The sequence below is a fragment of the Aotus nancymaae genome, unplaced genomic scaffold (genome assembly GCF_030222135.1).
Source record: "Aotus nancymaae isolate 86718 unplaced genomic scaffold, 86718_ANA_hifiasm-v0.15.2.pri h1tg000059l, whole genome shotgun sequence".
Lineage (NCBI taxonomy): Eukaryota > Metazoa > Chordata > Mammalia > Primates > Aotidae > Aotus > Aotus nancymaae.
Window position 1 is genome coordinate 59326714 of NW_026988473.1, and position 25447 is coordinate 59352160.

At 54.4% G+C, this 25447-nt stretch overlaps 2 protein-coding genes across 5 annotated transcripts in view; both read right to left on the bottom strand.

Moving 5' to 3' along the window:
* Positions 1–5619: 5619 nt before the first annotated feature.
* Positions 5620–13455, bottom strand: KLHL35 (kelch like family member 35). The gene is made up of 6 exons (XM_021671809.2): positions 12584–13455; positions 11319–11503; positions 9409–9527; positions 8553–8741; positions 6887–7075; positions 5620–5975 (listed from the first exon to the last, which is right to left on the bottom strand). The coding sequence occupies exons 1-6, from the start codon at positions 13453–13455 to the stop codon at positions 5787–5789; spliced, it is 1743 nt and encodes a 580-aa protein (XP_021527484.2). The 3' UTR covers positions 5620–5786.
* Positions 13456–17510: 4055 nt separating this feature from the next.
* Positions 17511–25447, bottom strand: part of GDPD5 (glycerophosphodiester phosphodiesterase domain containing 5) — a 90960-nt gene continuing 83023 nt past the window's right edge. For 2 of the 4 annotated variants that reach the window (XM_012469648.2, XM_064365300.1), the window contains exons 12-18: positions 25199–25417; positions 24498–24655; positions 24052–24199; positions 22739–22821; positions 22196–22210; positions 19780–19892; positions 18059–18519 (exon numbers count right to left, since the gene is read on the bottom strand). In XM_012469648.2, coding sequence (XP_012325071.2) covers positions 18371–18519; positions 19780–19892; positions 22196–22210; positions 22739–22821; positions 24052–24199; positions 24498–24655; positions 25199–25417 — 885 coding nt within the window. In that variant the 3' untranslated portion in view covers positions 18059–18370. Of the gene's footprint in view, positions 18520–19779; positions 19893–22195; positions 22211–22738; positions 22822–24051; positions 24200–24497; positions 24656–25198; positions 25418–25447 lie in introns of all 4 variants that reach the window. The other 2 variants (XM_012469649.3, XR_010338370.1) reach the window with 2 other exon arrangements.

The window sequence follows — 25447 nt, forward strand, 5'->3', positions numbered from 1 at the left end:
GAGTAGGCTGGCATTGGGCCAACTGCTGGCCCTGGACTCTGGTGACCATGTGATCCAGCTGGCTGGGGCAATGCTAGGACCACCCTACCCATTTCAGTGTCCTAATTCTTTTTTCTGCTATTGTGGCAATCTGGTGGTAAGTATAACCTTTTGGCAGAGTTTTTGAACTGCTTGGAACCCAAGATCCTAAACATTTTTTAACCATATTTGGGTTATGTTTTATTTTGGTTTTTATCTCCAATGGAGAGAGACTAACATGGAAAAAAATACAGGATGGGTGGCAGTGGTGATGTAGGAAAAAAAAGTAAAAAAAAAAATTTAATGAGAAATGAAATACAGGATGAAGTGAATTGAAAGACTGGTTTAAATGCACTTCAAGGAAAGTATTTCTGTGTTGGCAAAATTTGAGAATAAATTGGTCTTGAATTTAAAAAAATACTATTTAGACTGTCAAGATCCTAACTTCCAATTTGAGAACAAGTAACCTGACACCCTGGATTGGGAATGACTTGTGTGATCCCAAACCCTAATTTTCACAAAGATGATGGAGCCCCAGTAGCTCTGAAATTCACATGAAGCCACGCCTCTGCTGCCTGGTCCAGTGCTGTGCTAACTGCTCAGCCTGACCAGGTACAGCTGGGTCTTTGTCTACGGAGCAGGGAGTTCCACTGTGATGTATGCATCTCACCTGCACTGGCAGGCCATTGACTACCCCCACAACCAGCCTATGCCCACAGCCCTTTGTGTGGTAAGCAGAAGAGCCGGACTCTGAGCCCTCAATTGCCTAGAGAGAGGGTAGAGCTGAACTCTAAGATGGTTTTGCTTTTTAGAGAGAGCGGAAGGGGAAGCATCACACAGCAATAGGGCCACTTTCCTGCCAGAGGGGGTGGATGCCAAAGGTGCTGGATCCTTTGCTCACTGGTTTACCCTCAATATACCAGGAAAAATAGTCATCCTGATTCACTGGTCCAGGTTTTTATCACACAGTATTGTGTGATGAAATTCTTCCTGTAGAATGACTTAACTGGATGAAAATATCATGTTTCTTTTTTGTCTTTAGAAATGTGTTGCTCTGGCCAGGCACGGTGGCTCATGCCTGTAATTCCAGCATTTTGAGAGGCCGAGGTGGGTAGATCACCTGAGGTCAGGAGTTTGAGATCAGCCTGGCCAACATGGTGAAACACCGTCTCTACTGAAAATATAAAAATTAGCCAGGTCTTGTGGCATGCACCTGTAGTCCCAGCTACTAGGGAGGCTGAGACAGTAGAATCGCTTAAACCCAGGAGGCAGAGGTTGCAGTGAGCCGAGATTGTGCCACTGCACTCTATCTTGGGCAACAGAGTGAGACTCCATCTCAAAAAGTAGTAATAAAAAGAACTATGTTGCTTGTTCACCAATTCTTGAGTTTGAGGAAACTGATTAGGAAAGATGTTTCTATGACTAACTTCACAGTCATCCTTAGAGACTGGAGTGCTGTGCTGCTGTGTGTCTGCATTTATTGTATGATTTGTCTAAGTGAAATGTCCTCAACTGTCATTATTCTTTTTTTGTCATTATGAGTGGAAATTGAAAAGTCCTGAATTCTCCAACCTTCTGAAAGATTATATAATTCTTTGGGCAATGCAATAAAGAAACCAAAGGATGATATAATAGTGATCGTTTATTTCACTACTGCATCTTCTTTCTGGCAATACTATCATTCTTCCATTTTATTAGTCTTGTATACCATGGTTAGATATAATTAATGAGTAATATGAAATAATTTTTAGGAGGAAATAGCAAATTGTTACAAGATACAGGAAAAATAAGCTCATCAAGAGCTCAAATGCATTTTAGATTTATAAAAGAATCGGGCTGGGCATGGTGGCTCACGCCTGTAATCCCAGCACTTTGGGAGGCCGAGGCTGGCAGATCACCTGAGGTCAGGAGTTCGAGACCAGCTCAACCAAAATAGAGAAACCACATCTCTACTAACAATATAAAATTAGCTGGGCATGGTGGTACATGCCTTGTGATCCCACCTACTCAGGAGGCTGAGGCAGGAGAATGACTTGAACCTGGGAGGCAGAGGTTTTGGTGAGCCGAGATCATGCCATTGCACTCCAACCTGGGCAACAAGAACGAAACTGTTTCAAAAAAACAAAAAAAAAATTCAGGCTGGGCGCAGTTGCTCATGCCTGTAATCCTAGTACTCTGGGAGGCCGAGGAGGTCGGGAGTTCCAAACCAGCCTGGCCAACATGGTGAAACCCCATCTCTTCTAAAAATACAAAAAAAAAAAAAAAAAAAAAATTAGTGGGTGTGGTGGTGCATGCCTATAATCCCACCTACTTGGGAAGCTGAGGCAGGAGAATCACTTGAACCAAGGAGGCAGAGGTTGCAGTGAACCGAGATTTCGCCACTGCACTACAGCCTGGGCAACCAAGTGAGACTCCGTCTCAAAAAAAGAAAAAAATCCAATATATTCATGTGGTAATGAATGTTTCATTTTGTTTTTATTTTTATTTTGAATTTTTGAGACAGAGTCTCTCTTTGTTGCCCAGGCTGGAGTACAGTGGCACAACCTAGGCTCACTGCAACCTCCACCTCCCAGGTTCAAGTGATTCTGCCTCAGCCTCCTCAGTAGCTGGGACTCCAGGCATGCACCACCACACCTGGCTAATTTTTGTATTTTTAGTAGAGATGAGGTTTCGCCTTGTTAGCCAGGCTGGTCTTGAACTCGGTCTTGAACTCCTAACCTCAGGTAATCCACCCACCTCGACCTCCCAAAGTGCTGGAATTACAGTCTTTTTTTTTTTTTTTTTAAATAAATCTTGTTCTTTGGAAGACCACTAAGAATAGCCATAAAATATCAATCCTTAAAATAGAACTGCTCAAAAAAGAAACTCAAAAACTAAATTTGGGTTCAGTGGCTTCTGAGGGTACACCACCAGTGAAATCTCCGTCCTCAACAAGGGCGTGAATGGCAGACCCGCACACCTGAGGGCTCAGTGCTCTTGGAACTCCTGGCCTGGCTTCCTGCTGAGTGGCAGCAGTCCCTCGTTCTTTTGGAGACAAGAACCATGTCTCCATCTAGCTGCAGGCCTCTAGGGCGGGGACAGTATCCCATCGGACTGGGATTCCCCATGGTGGCAATGACGGTCTCTCCTCCTACACAACTGTGCTGCACTCAGGCTGTTTGTCAGGTTAGCAGAGCCTGGGGGAGACAGCTGGGCCCTGGTCTGAATCCAATGCTAAGTCTCTGTTTCCTCATTTGTGAGGGGGCAGGCGGGCAGCAATAGTGCCTGCCTTACAGCTATTACAAGATGTAGTATAGTCAATGGGAAGCCTTGTTCCAGGCGTTGGAGGACACAGGTGAAGCTGACACCTTTCCTGCCTCAAGGGGCATCCTATGGGTGTGTCAGGAGAGACTAGAGAGGTCACATAAAAAGAAAGGCCTGGCCATGTGTCCGGTGATAGAGAGGGCAGCAGATAAGAAGGGGCACAAGGAGAAGAGGCAACTCTGGGGTTGAGGTTATGAAGTGGGCCTGGGTGGACAAAGGAGAGAGCGTCGGCACTTGCACAAAAGCGCACTGGAGGCACGGTCAGTCAGTGCGGGGGAAATAGGGTGCTCTGCCTGGCATGCCGGAAGGCTCCAGCCAGCTGAGATGCCCGCGTCTTTTGAAAGAACATGCCCTGGCTCTGCCCCTACCTTTTCCCTGAATAGGCCAGTGATATGGTGCCTTCTTTGCTTTGTCCTGAGCGCTCCCCATGGGGTGGGAGCAGGCAGGCTCGGTGTCCCCACTCCCCTCCCCCTGCTGCCATTATCAGCTGTGTCCAGATGGTCACAGGCTCCCTAATCTGGGATAATCAGCAGGTTGGAGCTCAGCTGGGACCCGGCCCTTTATGCCTGCCGTGATGGACCAGCCCCAGCTGGAGAGACCCTGTAGACAGGGCCCTGGGGCTTTGGAAGACGGGGTGGGATGTAGGGCTGGCCTTGTGCTGGAGGGAGACACAAGAAGCAGATGATCATTCCTCTTCCAAAGGCAATCTGAGTACAAATGAGGGGGAGCCTGCAGCTGGGGCCTGGCCAGCTTCTCCAGGCCTCACAGCCACAGGCACAGAACCTCGCAGAATCTGTCTGTGGCGTCTTTTGTTCCCTTTCTCTCCCTCTCTGAGCTCACCCCTCCCTACCCAGCAGTTTGTTGTTGCCCCTAGAGCCCCAGACGTTTTGTTTTGTTTTGTTTTTGAGATGGAGTCTCACACTGTTGCCTGGGCTGGAGTACAGTGATGCGATGTAGGCTCACTGCAACCTCCGCCTCCCAGGTTCAAGCGATTCTTCTGCCTCAGCCTCCCAAGGAGCTGGGATTACAAGTACCCACCACCATGCCCGGCTAAATTTTTGTATTTTTAGTAGAGACGGGGTTTCACTATGTTGGCCAGGCTGGTCTCGAGTGCCTGACCTCATGATCCACCAACGCTGACCTCCCAAAGTGTTGGGATTACAGGTGTGAGCCACTGTGCCCGGTGCCCCAGGCGTATAGTGCCATCAGGAACTTGTGCCCCCATTGACATTGGGCACCTCACAGGATCTGGGGCAGAGCAGGGTGACTGGATTCTCAGAGGCCTGTGGCTGTGGTGCCCCCACCCTGAGCCTGCAGTTTGCTGTGAGCCTCCACTCCGTGGTTGTTCAGGGATTCATAACTTTTTGTTTCAGCCTCTTCCATGAGTGGGGGAGCCCCGACCCCCCGCCTTGTACCTGGCTCCTAGCAGTGAGTGCTGATAATCTCAAATTTAAGGACGGTAACTTCATCTGGGAGGAGTGTGGGAAGGGATGTGTTTGGGAATGGACACAGGCCTACAGAGGTGTTTGTAACCATGTCTTTCTAAGTGGTGGGCAACAGACATTTTATTATTCTTTAACTGTTTATATATATAACAGGTTCTTTTTATGCATGAAACATTTTATAGTTTTTAAAAAATGCCCACACTACTCTTTTGAAAGTAAATGAGATAATGTATATGTCAGAACCTAATACCGAAAGCGATAGTAGTAACAGGTAGGGCCTTTGGGAAGAGATGAAATTGCTCACGAGTGGGGGTAGGGCCTTCCTGAGTGGGATGAGAGCCCTCATAGAAGAGGTTGGAGGGAGCTGCCCGGCCTCCCTCTACCATGGGAAGACTCGGCAAGAAAACACCATTTATGAAGCAGAGCACCCTCACCAAACACCAGATCTGCTGGCCACCTGATCTTGCACCTCCCAGCCTTGAGAACTGTGAGAAATAAGTTTCTGTTGTCTATAAATCACCCAGTCTAAGGTGTTTTGTGATAGTAGCTCAAACAGACGGCAATGGTATGAAAGTGCCTCATAAAGAGTAAACACAGGGAGCAGATATTGGACATGCCATCTCCAGGAGGGCAGACTGCAGCTGGAACAGACCCAACAAAGATGGTTTTTTTGTTTGTTTTTGAGATAGATTCTTGCTCTGTCACCCAGGCTGGAGTGCAGTGGCGCGATCTCGGCTCACTGCAACCTCCACCTCCTGGGTTCAAGCGATTCTCTGCCTCAGCCTCCTGAGTAGCTGGGATTATAGGCATGTGCCACCACACCTGGCTAATTTTTATTTTTTTATTTTTAGCAGAGACGGGGTTTCACCATCTTGGACAGGCTGGACAAGGTTTTATTTCTGCAAGAAAAGGGACCATTAAGTTAAGGGCTGTTTGTGTGGAGGTGCCATGAGGGAGAAGAGTGTACACCTGAGCTCCGCTTGCCTGTCTGCCTCCTGGCTCAGGCTGTCCAATCCTGAGTCACCTGCCCAGGTTCTGGACGATGGTGACACAGCCATGGGAGCTGGTGCAGCGCTGCAGGGATGGCTGGGCCTCCACCTGTCCACTGCTGGGGTCAAAGGTGAAGACCTTATCGGTGCTTTCTCCGCGGTCATCCCGCCCACCAAGGATGTGGACCTTCCCATCACACACAGTGACTCCACAGCTCTCCTGGGTGGACAAACAGAAACACAATTAACTATCAGGTCCAGCCTGTGCTCCCTCTGTCCCTACCTGGCCAGGCCAGATAACAGAACCTTGACCCACAGACTGTGAGCAGGCAATCTGGACCGCAGAGAGGCAGGAAACTGGATGGACCAGAGTTCAAGCTCTGGCTTGACACTTCACTCAGTGAATGGCCTTAGGCAAGTCACTTAACCTCTCTGGACCTGAGTTTCCTCATCTGCAAAAAGGGGAAGAACAAGAGTGCCTTCTTCACAGGGTTCCCTTAACAGTTAATGGGAGTTAAGCATATAAAGCATTTTACATAGAGCCTGGAATACGGTAAGCACACCAGTAACAATAAGCTCCACTGCCACCATCTTAGAATCTTAGACTCAGAGAAGCCAGAAATCTCACCATCTTAAGGTCACCAAAGGTCAGAACTGGCAGAGACCACCAGTCCAGCCATACCTGTGTAGTCTCTGGAATTTTGGGGGATGGAGATGAAGGTAGGGGAGGCAAGGAACTACAGGGGCCAGAGCTTCCAGGACTTGGGCCTCCTATCACTAGAGAGCAGAACTTAGCAAGTCCCTTTCCTATCCCTTTCCCCATGATTGGTTACCAGCAGTGGCCTTAGGGCAGGAGAAACCACGGGGTCATTTAGACCAAATTCTCACTCAAAGCTACGGCACTTGGAACTGCAGAGTTCTAGGCTCTGTCTTAAACAGGGCCTAGGTGCTGAAGCTCTCTAAGGCCAATCTCCTCATCTGTGAAATGCATGGTTCACTATCACTGAGGACGAAGCTAGAGAACTATGTATAATAAAACCACCAAGCATGGAGTCACACCAGATTCACAAGCTCCAAGAACCAGAGCCTTAGAAATGGCTTCTGCTCTCCTGCCTTGAAGCCTCCACTTACCACAGGGCTGGGGAGGACAGCTGCCTCCCCCCACACATCTGTGCCTGGATCATAGGTAAAGATTTTGCTCATGAGACCCCCTAGGACATAGATGGTGTCATCCAGGGAGACAGCCTCGAGACACCGCTGTGAGAAGGGTGCTGGTGACCGCAGGCTCCACTGATCTTCCTTGGGGTCAAAGCACTGCACCTGAGGGGCAAGAGGAGCAGTGGTGATGAAGCCTCACCCCCACCCCACCCCGCAACTGCCCCACTGCCCACACGCTGCCACCTCTCTCCCCCAGGGGCACTCATTCAAAACAACATTTGCCGAATGTCCACCAGGCCCGAGCCAGCATCTGGGAGGGAGGGGGAGAGCCACGGTTCCTGCCCTCAAGGGCTCTCCATCTAGTTCTGTGTTCTATTCTCTGCCTCTGGACTCCCTTTGTCAAAAGCCTCCTCATCTTTCAAGGTCCTGCTCAAATGCCACCCCATCCTTACAGGCTTCCCTGGTGTTTCCACTCCTCCTCCCCTCACAGGAACAGCCTCTCCTCTGATGGAGAACACAGTCGCCTCATGTGAGATGAATCACAGGAGCACATCATACAGAGCTGGGAGAGGTATCATCTGCTTTAGGGTTATAAAGGGTTATAGAGCAGACCCCCCACAGGGATGTGTTCCTGGCTGCATACACTGTCAACTCTTTTCCTGGTGCTCTCAGGTTATAAGATTCCAACTGAGGTGACTTGCAGTCCTATTCCTACAGCTGTCCACATGCCTATGGGTGTTTCTGATGCCCTTAACAGTTTCTGTACGTAGTTGCCTGCTCACCTCACTCTGTTTCCTCAATTGTTTCCTTGGAGACCCCCCACAGCAACCTATAATAAATCAGTGCCGCATGGGATGGTGTTAAATGGGGCCTCCCACCATGAGTGCCCATCACTCAGCTCCAGGAGGGTTTGCTGGAAGAATGTGGTCAGGGAATAAAGAAGGCTGGGCACCCTAATTTAGGAAATAGGTCTCAGGACCACAGGCCTATGAGCCATCAGGGGAGGGAAGGAACTGCTATAATAAAGATTTTTATTTGCAAAAAGCCTAAATGTCCAACAATAAAAGATGAGTAGACTCTAGTTCATCCACCAAGTGGAAGAGTACAGACATTGAAATGACAGCTGTAAAGTTGCTAAGCACGTGGAAAGTGCTCATACTTAAATTAGAATAAAAAGCAGGATGCAAAATTCTACTAACAGGGAGAAAACAATACTGTAAGAAAAACAAAAATCAATTCAGTGGAGGCCTGGAAGGCAATGCACCAAAATATTAATAGCAGCTCTGCCTAAACAGTGGGATTATGGGTGATTTTTTTTCTATTCTATGTTTTCTAAGTTTTCAGTAATGAGTGTTTTATTTTTGGAATGGAACAAAAGCATTTTAACTATCTTGCCCTTAATTTTTAAAATCGATGAAACTTACATGGCACCAGCCCAAACATTTGAGTCTTGGTATGACGCTGACCCACTGTGTGACCTTGGGGTCATTTTTTCTGCTCATTTCCTTGCCTGAAACATGGAGGTGATTTGTCTGGGCTGTTGATGGGATTAAGTAAAGATATGGACAAGGGCATGGAAATGCCCAGCTCTGCACCTGGCACACATTGGGCGCTGCAGCCTCCCGACGCCCGCGCCCACCTTGTCCGTGTTGACACCGTCCTGCCCGGCACCCCCGATCACAAAGAGCTGGCCCGCACAGGACGCCACCGCTGCCGAGCTCACAGCCTCCAGGAGGGGCGCGGCAGCCGCCCAGGTGTTGGAGAAGGGGTCGTAGCGCTCCACGCTGCGCAGGCGCCTCAGGCCGTCAAAGCCACCCACTGTGAACAGCTGCAAGTGAGGACATGAGCCAGGGCGCCAGGAATCAGGGCCTTAGGCCCCTCGGCCTCGCTGCTTCAGTCTTACAGTCTTTGAGCTGGAAACTGACCCGTCCCCAACCCAGCTTCAGGACCAAACCGACCCGGAAGCCCAGCGCTGCCACCACCTGGGCGTCCTCCACCCAGTTGCTGTACCTCCCTGAGCCGGTTTCCCCTCATTTACCGGGGATAATGAGACCTGCCTCTCTCTAGGGGTGGGTACTGAATGCGGTTAGAGCTGTAAAATACCTGACACCAAGCTGATAATAATAATAGCTAGTATTAAGACTTTACCACCCCACTTAATTGATTCTAAGAAGCATTTTTATTTGTGTTTCTGGATTTGGGATGTAGCTTACAAAGATAATTGACAGATTCTTTTTGTCTTGAGTGGCAGAGTCAACCTTTGAACCTAGACTGTACGGCCCCAGAGCCTACACCCTTGACCATCAAGCTGTTACTGTTACAGTAATTGCTATTATTATTAGCATCAGTATTATTATGTGACCTTGGACAAGTCTCTTTCTTTTTCGGGGGTCTCAGACCCTTCTTACAAAAAGAGGGTTTTAGAGAACCTCCCTCCAGGACATCCACAGATCTGTACCTTGGGTCCCAGGGCAGCAGCTGCAGCTCGTGCCTACCTGCCCCTGCACAACTGCCATCTTGTGCCGCCACCTGCCCTTGTGCAGAGAGGCTACCTTGATCCAGGTGTGCAGATGGGAGCTAAACATCCACACATCGTGACTGTTGATGTGGCCTCCTAGGGAGAGAGAAGCACCTGTTGCCCACAGCTGTCTTGCTATTCCCAGCACCCCCAAAGAGCTAGAAACTAGGGCCCCCAGATCCAAAAGAAGGGTTAAGGGAAGGCAGCAGGAGGAGTTCCCCTTGAGCTAGTGTAAGACTCTGGGCCTGTGACCCAGACAGTGTGCTCTGAGTAAGTGGTGAGAAGGTCTGAGTTAGGACTCTTGAAGGGAGAAACCTGAAAGATTCAAGAAGAAGGGGCTGGTTTTCATTGGGAAGTAGTGGTGGTGTGTCAGCCTCTGTGCTCAGAGAAGCAAAGAAAGGACTGCTGTACTAAAGGTAAGAGTACAAAGGGTACCCAAGGCAAGCATCTGGAATGTGCTGGGGACCCAGGAAAAGCAGAGCCACCTGCATTGGGAGCCAGGAGGGGTAGAGGGTGGCCCAGTAACCCTCCCTTCCTTCTGCCTTCACCTGCACAATTTCATCTCTGATCTCATCCCTCCATGAGGTGTTGGGAATACTACACCCAATTTACATATAACAAACTCAGATGAGGCTTACAGACCAGCAACGACCTGAAGACTACATGGCCTTTTGTCAGAGCAATGGGCAGAACCAGAGCTCCTGGCTCCAGGCCCAGCATTGGTGCTGCTGGAGGACATGGCATGCCCTATAGGACCAGACACTGGGGACGCAGGCTGTGGACTTTTTCTTCCCATGTCTAGCCACCCTGGGGATCTTGGTGGGGGATTCACCTCTGAATGGGAGACTCCCTGGGGACAACCCTAACTGTACCCCTCAGCCTGAGCCTGTGACCAGAGCCACATCTGTTTGGTAGCCCCATCTTTGTTTATTTCTAGTGGCACCCAACAGAGGCCCCACATGTTGCTCAGAGCCATTAACGACCTTGGATAAATTGTCCAGTGGTAATGTGTGGTCTCTGAGGCCTCCACGGCTTATTCTCCTGCTCCTTATCCTTTGCAGGCACCCATAACTCACTACAACATCAAGTTCAATCTACTTAGCCCCAGACTCAAAGCCTCCCTGATCTGACTCCTGCCTCACCTATGATACTCAACCTGTGCTTCAGAGCCCCAAGTGCCCAGGGTTCCTTTCTGCATGTCTTTGCCCTTGTGCCTCTGCCTATACTGTTGTTCCCTCCAACTTTCAAGGTCCAGCTGAAAAGTCATCCCTTCCATGAAGCTGGGATAGATTCCCTGAGTGGCATTCCAGATCATCTGGGGACTCTGAGAGTTCTGATCACATTCTGCCTGGTGGTAAAGTGAAGTCTGTCTCTCCTCTCCAGGACACCAGGGGAGCAAGGACTGTGTTTTATGCTTCTCTGAGTCTTTAGGACTGAGCCTCAGGGAGGACACAGTTTGTTGGTATCAAACAGCTTTGTGTTCCTCCTAGCTTTGCCACTTTTGAGACAACTGGGGAAATTCTGAGCCTCTTTGAGCCTTCCTCATCTGTAAACAGCATTGTATGGGGATTAAATGATAACCAATGTAAGCTGCTTAGCATAATGTTTGGCACACAGTAGGCTAGATGAAACGATTATTAATACTAATACGAACTGAATTCCCTAGGAAGCCGGCTCAGAACAAAAAGTAATCATAGGAATTGAAGTTGATATTGCTGAATAAAGGGCGGGTGACACCCGTAGTTTCTGCACACTTCAGCCAATAACTGTAGGATATCAGAAAACATCCCGCCTTCCTCTCCCTATTGGAGGGAAAAGCAAAGGGGGCGGATTGTGAAAGGCGACTAGCCAATCCCGTGTGAGCTCCCGTTGCGGCCCCACCCTCACCAGAGACGTAGACGTCATTGCGGAGAGCACAGGTGGCGAATTCTGAGCGAGTGTAGCCGGGCAGGCTGGGCAGTGGGGTCCACCGCTGGCTCTCTGGGTGGTAGGCATCGGCGAAGGGCAGCTTCAGGAGACCTTTGCGGTCGCAACCGCCGATGACCACGATCACTTCAGCTAGGTCCATGAATCTGGCATACGGATAAGCCCAGTGCCTGTTGGGCCGCACCCAAGTTGGGCCCTCTCTCACCCTCTCGACCACAATGCACTGTCCCGCTTCCTTTCATGCGCTTCTGCCATCACTCCACCCACTGACCACTCCCGCTGGACTCTGCCACTTCAAACTTTCCCTGCGGGTATTAATGGGAAGAGAATCGCTAATTCTTACTGCATTCTCCTGACCTCTAAACTACAGAAAAAACAATCCTTACAGATCCCTTGCCCTCACCTAGAAAAATCACCTTGTTTAATCCGTATGACAGTTCTACTAGTAGGGATTATTACCTCTTTCACAGAGGAAGAAACTGAGGCTCACATACCATGGCGTGCCCAAACTCATGCAGCCATTAAGCGACAGAGCTGTAATTCAAGTCCAGGTTTGTCTGTGGGCTAACTCATCTTCAACACCCTTTTCTCACCTCCAACCTCTGATTCTGCTGCCTCCTTCCTACTGTGACATCCCCTCATCCCTAATTCCATTGAGCCAGATAACTCACCCTTTCAGCAAACCATTCCTCCTTCTCACTGACCCCTCAGGCATCTGACCCCACCAGAATTTCCATACCCTTTAGCCACTGGTTTTCTAATTCCTTTGGCACATACTGAGCATCTGTGTCCCAGGCCCTGGGCTTAGCGTTAGAGACAGTGTCGTCCCTGGGGGCGTGACTGAGGACTACTCTACCCAGAGTCTCCCAGTCCAGCTTTCCAGGAGTGAGGCAGGCCGCTTTCACTCTTTCCCCACGCCCCTGCCTATTTCGATCCCTCATTAGTCTGCGAGCTCCCAGAAGCCAAAGAGTGTTTCCAAATCACTTCCACGTCCCTGTACCCTGCACAGAACTTGCGTAGAGTAGTTAAGTACTCTCACGGTTGCAAGGGGGAAAAAGTGTGCCCCACTCCTCAGGGGCAGAATTCCGAGCAAAGAGCCTCTAAAATGTTCAACAAATGACTGAATATAATCAAGAGGCAGTATAAAAGGATGGTGAAGAAATGAATGAGCAGTGGAAAAAGGCGGGAAGAAAGGAGGGCGGGAGGCTAGGAAACGGCGGCAGTACCTCCGCGGCCGGGCCCGCAGCGCGCCGGCCTCGCGACCCAGGATGAAGCAGGCGCGGGCCTCGAGCAGCAGCGGGCGGCACTCGCCGCAGGCCTGCAGCAGCTCGTCCGCCTCCACCTTCTCCAGGAAGTAGGCGGGCGCCAGCAGCGGCAGGCGCACGTGCTCCAGCAGGCGTCGCAGCTGCCCGCGGCGGGCCGGCGCGTCGTGGCGCACCCAGCGCATGGCCGCCTCGAACACGGCCTCCTCGCGCGCCACGCCCAGCGCGGGGTCCGCCAGCAGCGCCGCCACCTCGTCGGGCGCCAGCTCCAGGAAGTCGGCGTGGCGCGCCACCTCGGCGAAGGCCTGGCGCAGGACCCGGCCGCAGCGCTCCGCCAGCGGGGCCAGAGAGAAGGCGGCGGCCACGCGGCGCAGCGCCAGACTGTTGGCGGCGCGCAGGCGGCCCTCGAGAAAGCGCACGCAGGCCTCGCGCAGGCCCGCCACGCCCAGCCGCTCCGCCAGCGCCAGCACGGCCGCCGCCTCGTCCTCCGCGCGCAGCCGCACGCCCGCGCCGTACACGTAGTCGAGCACCACGGCCAGTGCCGCCGCTGCCCCGGCCGGGCCTGAGCCCGACGCGTCGGGCACCACGGGCACCACGGCCGGGACGCACTCGGGTCGCCCGGCCGCAAACAAGCTGCGGAAGTAGGCGCTGCCCGCGCTGAGCGCCGCGCGGTGGCAAGGAAAGTCGCGGCCGCCGGCGCGCAGCACAACGTCGGTGAGGGTGCCGCTCCGCCGGAACGCGTTGAGGGTCTGCAGCACGCGCTGCGCGTGGCACGGGCCCGCACACGGCGCCTCGCAGCCCGGCTCCGACTCCTCTGGCCCAGGGGCTTCCCGCATCCTGCCGGGGAGAGAACACAAACAACGTCGGGGAAGCCACCTGGCTGCGCCCGGGAGAGGGAACAGCCCTCATCCGTTTATTCCCTCCCTTAACCATTCGTTCAGCAACTCCTCTCTCCGTCCACCGTCCAGGTTCCTTATGGCTACAGTGACCCAGCCCCGCCTCACCAGCACGACATTCTGCCCTGCGTACCCACTCAGACACAGTGCCCTTTTCGGTTCTTCAAACTCGCTAAGCGTTTTCCTATCGATATCTGCAGGAGACAGATGGCGCGCTCTCAAATAGGGTAATCGGAGGAGGGTCTAATAAAGGAACGATTTCCAACAGCGGAGGCGGCGTTAGGGACTCCAGCAGGAGTAGGGCGGTGCGGCAGGCTGCTAACAGCAGGGCGCCTTGGCCGCCCCGGGGTCCGAATCGGGAGGGCAGGGAGGTTACTGGAACCTGGAAATACATCTGTGTAAGGAGGATCCCGTGACGAGCTGAAGCCCTGGGTCGAGGGACTCAGGCTGCCCCACAGAGACCCTGTGTGTGCGTGTGCAGGGGAGAGAGGGTACAATAACTCCACAGTCCTCTGCTCAGTCCAGCCTGTCTCCTGCGGATCTCTGGTAGGTGCTTAGCACTGACCACACCCTGAGCACTCCCCCGACAGACAGAATTCATACACACAGCATTCGCGCAAACGGCTTCAACAAGTATTTATTGGGGGCCTTTTCTGTGCCTGGCAGTGAGAAAGACAACCATAGTTTGGGTGTGCCCGGAGCTCCCAGTCTGGCGGGGTTGCCTCAGGCAGGCACCAAGTGTTAGGGGAGTTCATAAGAAGGGGTGCTGAACCCGGGTGGAGGGGAGTCAGGGAGGGTGTCTCTTCCAGCTGAAAGGACAATTCTGAAAGGAGGGCGGGTTAGAGCCCAGGCTGAGGGAAGCTGGCCCTGTGTCTAGTGAGTTCTCTTGGTGTTCTCCGGGTAGCAGTGTCAGGAAGTGGAAAGAACCCTAGGGGCAAATGGGGATTCTAACCCTGTCCCTGCCACTGGCTCACGGTGTGGCCAAGGCAAGTCACTCCTCTCCCCTGCCCGCCCTGGCCTCAGTTATCTCATCTGAAATGGGATCATAATGCCACCTCCCAGGGCTGTGGCTTCGTGACTATTACATGGGCTGTATGAAAAGTGCTAGCACATAGTACGAGCTCCATGAGTGTTTCCCTACATTGTTTTCACTCAAGAGGAAGGGAGGACACTGTGTGTGCCAGTTGCTTTTATAGACATGATTTAATTTCATCCTCACAACCCTGAGAAGTTTCTTTAGCCCATTCCTGCCCCTTTAGTTTTGTCATAAGGGAACAAGCACACACAGGACACCTGCCCTTCAGAGGTTTGCAGCCAGGCTCAGCGGAGGGTGTTGTGAAGGCACTCTGCAGACTGAGGGGCTGGGCTATGCTGGTTATGATTTGGCCGTTATGAACACGCACCTCTCCTTGCACACCTCCAGGGACAGGGAGCTCCCTCCTATCCATCAGCTTACTCTAGAAGGCTCAGGTCCACCCTCTGCGCCCTGCCTCTCCTTCCATCCTCCTGCTCCTAGCTGCTCTGCTGCCTCTGGAGGTCACATCCTGCCCAGTGTCAGCCTGGCTTTCATGCCCTGGTCATCCTTGGCAGCAGATCCCCTGGCCAGCATCATGAGAAATGAGCTCCCTGGTGGGCAAGAAAGTTAACTACTTTTTTTTTTTTTTTTTTTTTAAAGATGGGGTTTCACCATGATGGCCAGGCTGGTCTTGAACTCCTGACCTCAGGTGATCCACCCACCTCTGCCTCCCCAAGTGCTAGGATTATAGGTGTGAGCCACTACACCCGGCGAAAGTTAACTACTTTTGCCCAAGTGGAGAGGCTGGATCCTGAATGCACCGGGCTCCAGGGTTTGCATGCCACACTTGCCAGGATGGGGTATGTCCAAAGGAGCAGCCAGGACCGGTCATGCTGCAACCAGTCTATCCTCCACTGGCCCAGAAAGCAACTACGCTCTGAGTTGAGACCCAAGAGGACAGGTCTCATCAGCATAAGGATGGACTTCTTCCAAAGGTGTCCCACAGCACAAGCAGTTCCCTGGGGAGGGAGAGTCCCCTCCTAGAAGTGTGTCAGTATTTTTTCATTTTACTATCTACTGCACTGGGCGCTCTGGACACACAGGGTCGTTAGATCCAGCATTCACTCTGGGGATCCCCAGTTTGGGGGCTGAAGGACACCCAGTTGGAACATGGAAGGTAAAAATTCCCAGGTAGGGCTCAATGGGTATCCTCCCTTCTAGGCTGAATCTAGGCACTTCAAGCCAGGGGTCATGATGCAGACTGAAGGGCCCAGGCTGTAGAAGTTAACTCGAACATGCCACTATCACTGTCTTTTTCTCACATCCACATCCACTCACACAAACCCACACTCGGACTTGCAGACACCCCGCAGCCGGCAGCCTTGCAGCCTAAGCCTTGCCTCTCACACCTGGCGCTTACCTGGCCACGCCCTCTCCCAAGTGCTCCGCAGCTGCTGCTCTCAGGTATCGCTCCCGTCTGTGCCTGCCACCCACACCCCTGGCAGCCCAGGCTCCAGTGTTCCTGTCGCTGTGCCTGACTCCTGCTCGGGCTCAGCTGCGGGAGGACAAAGGGGCTGGACGCCAGGAGGAAGGGGGAGGGAAGGGAAGGGAGAAGCGAGTGGGGAGGGGGATGCTGGGCTTTTGTTCCACTCTTGGACTAGCCCTGTGAGAGATGCAAAGAAAGGGGGCGTAAGAGTGGGATTGACTGTGTGTGCAACTCCAGTATTTGGCATGCCTGGGTTTAGGGGTGACCTGGTGCTGGCCTTGTCCCTGAATGAGGGTGGGTTTGAAGGTGTATGGTGCTGGAGTAGGGATGTGGGAGGGGTGTCATCATGCAGTTGTGGGCATGTAGGTTCCAGGGTGACTGTGTGTGATTGTGGAAGTGCATGGAATGAAGTGATGGTGTAGCATTGGCTGGGTGTGGACATGTGGCTGTGTGACCATGTAGATGCCAACGTGACTAAGCATGTGTGGGGGCAAAGTGGCTCTGAGTCTCACTCCCTTAGCCCAGAGAGAGGTGGGAGCTTTCCTCTGCCCCAGGAGGCAGAGCACTTGCCAGGCATTCAGTAGCACAGGCAGGAGGGCCAGTCCTCAAGGCTACTATGGGGGCCCAGTGGAGCTTCTAACATTTGCAGGGAGCTTTTTTCCTTTTTACCCATAAGGCGCCAGAATCTCCTAGACTCAAGAATTCTATTTAGAAGATCCCTGTTTGGAAGAGACATACCACTTGGCTCCCAGGAAGCATGGAGTTAATTTGATGCAGGCTGAGACTGGGGCTCCGCTTCCCCCTTTTCCCTCAGGACACACCCATGACCAGGACAAAGAGGGGAGTTACAAGCCTGCTCCAACTCCACCACTGACCCCTGCCCACAGACAGCAGAGGCCCCAAGGGCTGAAAAGAAAGGACACCTGTGGTCCCAGGGCTGTACTTTGGCTTTCAGCCCAGGCGTCCCCAGTCCTGGGCATGGGCATGGGCCCTCCTCAGGCAGGTCCAAAGCTCGGAGAAGTCAAAGCCAAATCCCTGCCAGGAAGAGGTCTCCCTGAGCTAAGGGCTTGTCTCAGCATAGCCAGGAGGCTCACAATGCCTTTATGTAGCTGCGAGGGCCCCTGCCAGCCCCGCTGCCAGCCCTACATTGACCCAGGAGCCCTCCCACGCTGTGTGTCATTCCTAGTTGCTTATGGGAGGCGCACATGTGCACTGGGGCCAGAGTCTGAGTGGGATTCTGGCTTGGCCTGTTCTAAGTTGTGTGGCCTTTGGAAGTCACTTTACCTCTCCAAGACTGTCTCCCCATCCACCATGTGAGGATACCAGCTCCCAGCCATGGGCATCATTGCGGACCCAGGGAAGAGGAGGCAGCATCCTGCCACTTTCCCATTCATTCCTGAGAATGGTTCCTCCTCAAATCATAGGGTCAGAACTGAAACCTAGACCCAGCACTCTTGACCCCCACTCCTGCTGGCAATTCAGAGACAACACACATCAAGATGGCAGCTTTAATCATATTGACCGAGGCCCTTGGGTTCCCTCTGTTGTGGGCCTACTTAGCCACACACCCACTCTGACCATGTCCAAAACACTTCCCAGGTGGGCCCCGCCCTGTGGCCACGGATGTGGGAACCTGAGGTCACATCAGTCTGTGGACTCCTGGGTTGGGGGACCCTTCTGCCCTGAGGTCTGCTGGACACTCGGGCATGGGATTCAGTAGTCCTGAGCTCTCACTTCTGGCCATCTCCAGCTGCTCCCAGGGGACATGGCTCAGGCCTGCCCCTGGGGCAGGGGGCTGGCGGTGGCATTAGGCGGGGTGGGGAGGAGGACGTGTCTCCACACTGCAGCTGGCTTCCTCCTGGGCCGAACCTTCTTGTGCTTTGAGACTCACAGGAAGAGCAGAGTTGCTTCAGGTAGAGGCCTGGCCCAGGCCCGTGGGGCAGGATAACAACAGAGAACTCAGTGGCCTCATGGCAGACAGGAGGACAGACGGCACAGTGAGCATCCGCACCCTCCATTGCCACAGGGGGTATGGCGTGACCCATGATCCATCAAAGCTTCAGGTTGGGATACAGGAGAGGGCCTCAGAAGGGGCGGACCAAGCCCTAAATCCCATACTTCCCAGAAGGAGCCCCAGGCCTGTGGGGGCATCTGAGAGGCTTGAGTCCTGGCCCAGCTGGGCTCAGGGGACAGAAGTCCCCCTCAAGAGAGGCTGTGGCTGACAAGGGGCTGGAGCCCACAAGGAGGCTGTGGAGCCCGCTCCCAGAACACTCCGAGTTCAGACACGCTTCTGCAGCTCTCCTAGGCTCCCCTGGCTTCCGTGTCAGGTACAGGTGGGACAGACATGCCTTCAGCTAACGCCCACTCCGCTCTGTGAGGGTCTTGGTGCGGCTGCCACCCCCTCGGGGGCCCACAGGGGTGGCGGTGCTGTTGGCGTATGTGTCATAACTGTTGTCTGAACACACGGAGAGCTCGTCGGAGACCTCTACGCCATCACTGATCTCTGCTGGGCCAGAGGGAGACAGAATGTGAATTGGGGAGGAGGCAGTCATGAGAATGGCTGACAGACGGGGCGGGAAGCTGTACCACCCAGCCAGGCACTTGGAGGCAGATGAAACCACTGGGCTCAGGTTGACATTGAGCCTGGTACTCAAGGCCCCTTTGGTCTCTGCTGAACACTCTAGCTTCGCCTCTGTCTGCTGTCCCCTGGGACTCCACTTTGCAGCCACAGAAAAGCACCTGTGCCCCTGAGCTTGGCACCCATGTGTCCACTGTCCTCAGGGCCTTGGTGAGTGTTGGCCCCTCTCTCAGGAATGACTGCCCCAACAATACCTCCTTTTCCTACAGTCTGGCTCAAGTTTTCTCATCTGTCACTCAGCCTCCTGGGAGCCTCATCGGAGCCCCAGGCTGGGTTGGGGCCTCCTCATGGCCACCCCAGCCCCTGCTTCCCTCTGCCTGGCCACATTCTGTATGGTTGCTGCCTGGGCCCCCAAAACACCTCAAGGACAGGGGTGTGCTCTGGGCATCTGTGTCCCCAGGGTGTGGTAGAGTGCTGGGCACAGAGCAGAGGCTCAAGGAAGCTCTGCTGAGATCTCGGCCCCATGGAGCTGCCTCACTTCCTTCTTGGTGCCCAGGCAAGCGGTGCTCCCTTGCCACCTCTGCACACATGCCATGCCCATCTGGAATGTCCTTCCTTCCCTGAGCTCACTCAGCCCTCATCTTGAAGCCATTACCCAAGCACCTCCTCCCCATCCTCCCCATCTCAATGTATCTGGCACCCAATGCCTTCCTCACTGCCCAGGCAGCTCTGACCACACCCTCCCCCAGCACTCCCATCGCAGGAACTCAACTTCCCATGCCTCTGTTAATGCAGCTGCCGCCTCGATCAGCCTGGGAATGTTGACAGGGACTGGCAAAGCGCAAGGATGAGGCCAATATTCTAGGATCCGAGTACAAACCAGGCAAAGGGGGATGGGCCTTCAAAACAGACTCCTTTCCCTGCCCCACCCCTGCCCACCAACCATGACACCGAGCCATGGTGGATGACACAGTGGATGACTGTGTGTGGCGGGGTGTGTGTTTCCACACTTGTGCTGGTGCCTTTGTGTGTGGGTATAATACCAGTGGGTTTGTGTACGTCTGTGCCCATGTCCCTACCCATATGTGCTGCATGTGAATGTGTGTGCATACACATCTGTTTGCATGTAGGGGTGTAGACAGCTGAGCCCAGGGCCTGCCTCAACCTGTCTACAGGGCTGCGCACCTGAGAAGATGAGCTTCTCCTTCATGATGCTGACGTCTCGGCTGGTCCGGCGCACCGCGGCGCTCAGCATGATCTGCTCAGGGTTGTAGCTCCGTATGCCACCCAGGCGCCACCTGCAGAGACGGCCCCATGGGCATCAGGTCCCTCCCACCCCTTCCTTGGAGCAGGGACCCTGCCTACTTCCAGAGCCTCTCTGGATGTGGCCTGAGAGGCCAGCAGGACTCTCGTCCCACTGTACAATGGGGAAACAGGCCCAGAGAGGGCGGAGCTGGGGCTTGAATCAGAGCCCACTGACTCTCAGCCAGGGCTCCCTGGCTTCCCTCTTACTTCCAGAGCTGGCAGTCAGCAGCCCTGGCCCGGGACTAGGTTCGGTTAGTTCTGTCTCAGGTGTCCCCAGTTATGCACCTGGCTCTCTGAATGCGACAGATTTGGGAGCAAGCGGGAAGAGCTCAGTAGGCATTCTGTTGAGTGTCCCCCCTAAGCTGGGGCACACACCGATCTCAGAGTCCCAGCTGATTGATGTCTCTGATAGCTCCACCATCATGACCAGGGTAGGCGAAGCCAGAGGGGAGACCCCCTGAGAGGAAGGGAAGGAAAGCAGGGAGGTGGAGGCAGGCAGTAGGGGGCTTTGCCCAGAGCTGGTCTGCACAGGTTCCCAAGGCAAGGGGGTTTGAGTGACTTGGAGTGGGGCCAGTTGCTGCTCTGTCCTGGCAGTTCTAATGGGGAGGGGAGCATGACTCCTCTGATGGCAGAGACAGGTGCAAGGTAGGGGTAAATTGACTCAAGAGTGGGTTGAGAGGTGAGGCGTGCACAGGGCATGCAGGGACCAGGCACTGAGTGGAAAGGACTCAGGGTTCTGTGCCCAGCCGAGGCCACTGTCTTCACTACTGTGGTTCCTCTGAACTAGCCCCAGGTCCCTGGCCTCTGAACTTAGACCCTTCCTGGGATCTAGGCAGAAGGATCATTGGACTCTTACCCCTGTCTCCTCCAAGAGCAGTGGGTGATCAGCTTGGGAACAAGAACCCAACTGCCTCAGGGACTCAACCCTGTTTGGGGGATGGAGGGAGTCCAGACTCCACAAAAAACCAATTGTAAATTTCTAGATGGGGTCAGCGCAGCAGAAGTGGACAGACAGATGGACAGGCTGATGGATGAGCAGAGCAGGCAGACAAGGAGAAAGCAGGAGGTAGGGGCGGCACGGACATTCTGGCGGGGCTGGCCACCCTGTGAATCGTTGAGGGCAGCGAGCAAGTCTCTCTGTTCATTGCTGTGCCCGACACCATCAGTGCCTGCCACGTCCCGGGAGCCTGACCTGTACTCGTTGAGTAAATTAATGGAAGAATAAGGCCCGAAGGGAAATGATATCCCTCCCCCCGGCCTTGTCCCCCAGGGTCTCTTCTGCCATCAGGCCTCTCCTGATCCCCAGGAAGCAATGACACCGTCCTGCCTGTCTGAGCAAACCCAGCATGTCTGTCCCAGTCGCTGAATCTCCATGGGGTGGCCTCCCTGGCATTCTGGGGCTCCGCATGAGAAGGCCCAACTCCTGCTGCAGGTACAGCACTAGACCCAGCAGCAGCCAGCATGTGCAGGTGCCGGTCAACTGGGTGGACAGAGGAATGACTCGGGGAATGTCCCACAGCCAGGGACAGCGTCACCTCCTAGAAGCTGGTTGGTGAAGCTGCCTGACTGAGGAGGGCCTAAGGCACTAGACAAAGGGAGACTTGGGTCCCTAAGCTCTAGGTCTCATCCTGGAAATTCACATTGAAACCCAGGGCAGTGTCAGGCCAGGGTCTCTCAGCCAGGCACATCCAGAACCAGAAGCTCAGCCACTGTGGGGTCCCCTGAGGGGAATGAGAAAAAGGCTGTGTTGGGGGAGCAAAGCAGGGATGGGTGTCAGAGACAGAATGTAAAGAAGAGACAGAAAGAGATGGGAGAGGCAGGGAAAGATAAACAGGAAGAGTAAACAGTGGGAGAGGCAGAATCAGGGAGGGAGAACATTGGAAGAGAGAGACAGAAACTTGGTAGGGTCTGCCCTGGGCAGGTCGTGAAGGCCCTGGTGAGTGCCAGAGGCAGGGGGATGGGGGTGCCCAGGCAGGGTCCCCTCTCCCAGAGGGAGACACTTTAGTACAGAGACAGGCCAGGTCAGGAGGCTGTCAAGGAAACACTGGTCCCCACCTGCAGAAATGGCCATGGGAACAGGGAGCAGAGGGACATACATGGCGGCGGAAGGCAGCGGGACAGGAGGAACAGAAAAGGGGATTGCAGGGGTGAAGGAGGCTTCAGGCGAGGGCAGTGTCTGCGAGGTGACCCAGGCACAGGGCTTGGTGCACAGCAGGTTTTTAGACAGAACTGGAGAAGGGCATGGCAAGAGGGAGAAAGAGGAACAGGAGGAGGAGGAAGACCACACCAGAATTACCTGATCAAGTGATAGCTGTGAGATGCCAGAGTGCAGCAGAGAGAGGGGGAGGGGGAGAGAGGAGGGACATGCGCCGATCAGAGCAGGATGGGACAGAGAGAGAACGTCAGTCAAGAATAAAATCCCGGCCCCTTAGTTTATGGCTGGGTGGGGGCCCCGGGCTGGCCCTAGACCCTCCCTGGGACCAACCACACCTCCCCACTGTGAGCACTCCCCAGCTACCTTGCTGAGGGCTGGTGGGAACCCATGCCCTGGCTAACGGGTGAGCAGGCCAACCCAGAGAGGAGCTGAAATTCATCTAAGCCCACACAGCCACTCAAGGCAGAGCTTGGCTTGGACTCCATGTTCATTCCAGAAGCCACCCAGCCTCTGTCTGAGGGAGGGAGGGAGGGAGGATGGGGCCACCGGAGTCTTGCTTCTCCCCTGGTCAGGCCTGCTCCTGGCTGGGGGCCCAGAGCTCAGGAGCAGGTTCACCTGGCTGGGGCGGGGGCTAGGCCTGCTGCAGGGTAGTGACAGCCACGGAAGTGGTCAGATCCTACTCACTTCTGGAGCACGAAGATGCCCACGATGAGGGTGAAGGAGATCAGGTCGGCAGTGACCCACATGAGACAGTACTCGTCCGGGGGCTGTGGACAGACGGCCCAAGGCCAACTTCCAGTCATGGCCAGTCCAGACTGAGGCTCCAGACTGAGGGTCCGTGGGCCAGAGGACCCCACATGGCCATTGGGGAAGGGCAAGGGAGGACCCTGAGGGGGTCTGGGGGCAGAAGATTCCATTTTGCAGGCGTGGGCTCTGGGTGCTGTGGGCCTGGGGGCCGGGTGTGTCTGTGTGCATGTGTGCTCTCAGGGTAGCAAGGGACTGTATGGTGCTCAGGGTAGAGGGGGCGTGTGCTAGGCCTGCAGGTCTGTGTGCCCAGGGGCCTCAAAGCAGGAGCCAGATACTGAAAGACAGTGGCCCTGCCCTCCATCCCTCCTGACTCTCATCCCAGCAGTCTTGCCCTCTTTCCCCTGGCCGCCTTCCCTTCACCCTCCTCTCCCACATAACCATCCATGCTTGGGTCTGATTCATTGGCACTGCATTCTCTCAGCCATAAGGACACCCTCTATCTGCCTTCCGTGTGCTCGATGAGGTGGCAGTGGAGCCACTACCCCACTGTCAGGAGGGAGGTCAAGAGCCCCTCAGGCCCCTGGGGCAGAACAGGGACGGGAACCCAGCCATCTGCAGGTGTTCGGTCAACCAGCTAAATAGCATTTTATTTGCTGTTCTCTGAGATTTTAATGTTTCCTACTCTTTTTTTTTTGAGACAGGGTCTCATTTTGTCACCCAGGCTGGAGTGATCACAGCTCACTGCAGCCTCCACCTCCTGGGCTCAAGCAATCCTTCCACTTCAGCCTCCTGAGTAGCTGGGACTACAGGCGTGTGCTACCATTGCCAGCAAATTAAATTTTTTTTTTTTTTTTTACAGACAGGGTCTCACTATGTTGCCCAGGCTGTACTCCTGGGCTCAAGTGACCATCCTGCCTCTGCTTCCCAAAATGCTGGGATGATAGGTGTGAGCCCGGCCCATGCTTCCCTTTCCTGCCCTATTGTTACCCTCCAATCCAAAGAGACCCAAGCAGCTCTTTACTTCTCTAGGGCCCTGAGTGATGCTTTTCTCCCTGTGGATCAGGCCCCAGGTTCTCCCAGGACCTTAGTGCAGGTCCCAGAGGCCATGAAATCCTCCTCATGCCTCAAGTCTGCAGGCCCTCCACGGACTCCCCACTGCTGCAGAGACCTCCCAGGGTCAGCCCCAAGCACAGAGCTTGCCGAGTTGTCAGAGCAGGCCATGGGCAGCTCCACCACTGCCCCCAACTCACCATGATCCAGAGCGGGGAAGGCACCTGGGAGAGGGTGTGGGAGTTGTCAGAGGTGACGGATGGAACCCCCGCACACCACAGCAGGGAGAAGAGCCACGGTGCGTTGACTGTGTAGAGGTTCACACTCAGGTTCCAAGACGCGTAGTCCCTGTAGGGCAGGGGAGAGGCGGGTCAGCATGTGGACTCTGGTAGCTCCAGGCCCAGTGTGGGGGCTGAGAAAGCACGTCCTCTTCACGACCTCACAGCCATGGCCGGAGAAAGGAACATCACTCCAGATGGCCAAGCTCGGGGACGTGCTTACCCGCTCATCTTTGAACCACGTGTGCCTGATTCCCGTGTGCCCGTCCCTCTGCCTCACTATGTGTGTGTGTTGGGGGGTGGTGGTGGCAGAACTGGGGGAGACTCAGTCCCACCCTCTCCTGGAGGAGCCCGGGGCAGGGCAGCACCTGAGCTCCTGGCTGGACACCTGAGTGTAGCGCAGGTTCAGCCGCTGGATGTGGCCTCTCCGCAGGCTGGTGACCGCCTCCTTGAGGCCTGATGTCTGCTGGAAGCCAGGAGCCACCTTCCGCACCAGGGTCCTCTGCTTGTTAGGCAGCCACAGGACCTGCAGGCAGGAAAGGGGCAGCCTCGGACTTCTCTGCACAATGGGGAAAGAGTACCTACCTCTCCCAGAGCACCCATGGGGTGAAGAGATGGGACCTGGCGGGCGAGGAAAACTCATTAGCAGGGAAGGACTCCGTCCCAGCCAAGGCTGCAAAACGCACTGGCAGCAACTCAGGAAGCTTCCCTTTGGCCTGCTGTCAGTACAGGAGGGAAGCCCAACAGCCACTACTCTGCACGTGGCTGCTAGCACCTAGTGTGCCATCCTAAACTGGCGTCAGATTTCTCTGGCCCCAAATTATTACACCACATGACAGGGCAACCCTTCACTGAAGCAACTTGACAGCCTGGACCTTTATACATTTTAAAGTGTTTTCTTGTTCCTCTCTTGTCCCACGATGACCCTGGCAGGGAGGCGAGGGGTGTGTGATCCCCACTTTACAAATGGGAAAGCTGAAGTCCGGAGGGCAGCGGGGAGAGGTTAGGCAGCAGCAGGGCTCCAGCCAGGCCAGGGCTCCCAGGGCAGAGTGGTGCTGCACGGCCTCACCTGGTGCTGGGGGAAGCCAGATCGCAGCACAGCCTCCAGAGTAACGTTGAGGAAGCTGCTGCGGTAGGGGTGCTCCCGGGGCGGGTCGCGCAGGTTGAGCAGCAGTGTGGCATTGCCTTTGGCCAGCTCCAGGAGCTCTGCCAGGCTGCAGATGGACTGGTTCTGGGCCTCTCTGTAGTCAGAGGGTGACAGGGAGCTGGCCGTCCAGAAGGGGTCAGTCTGGCAGGGACAGGGACACACACATGGCTG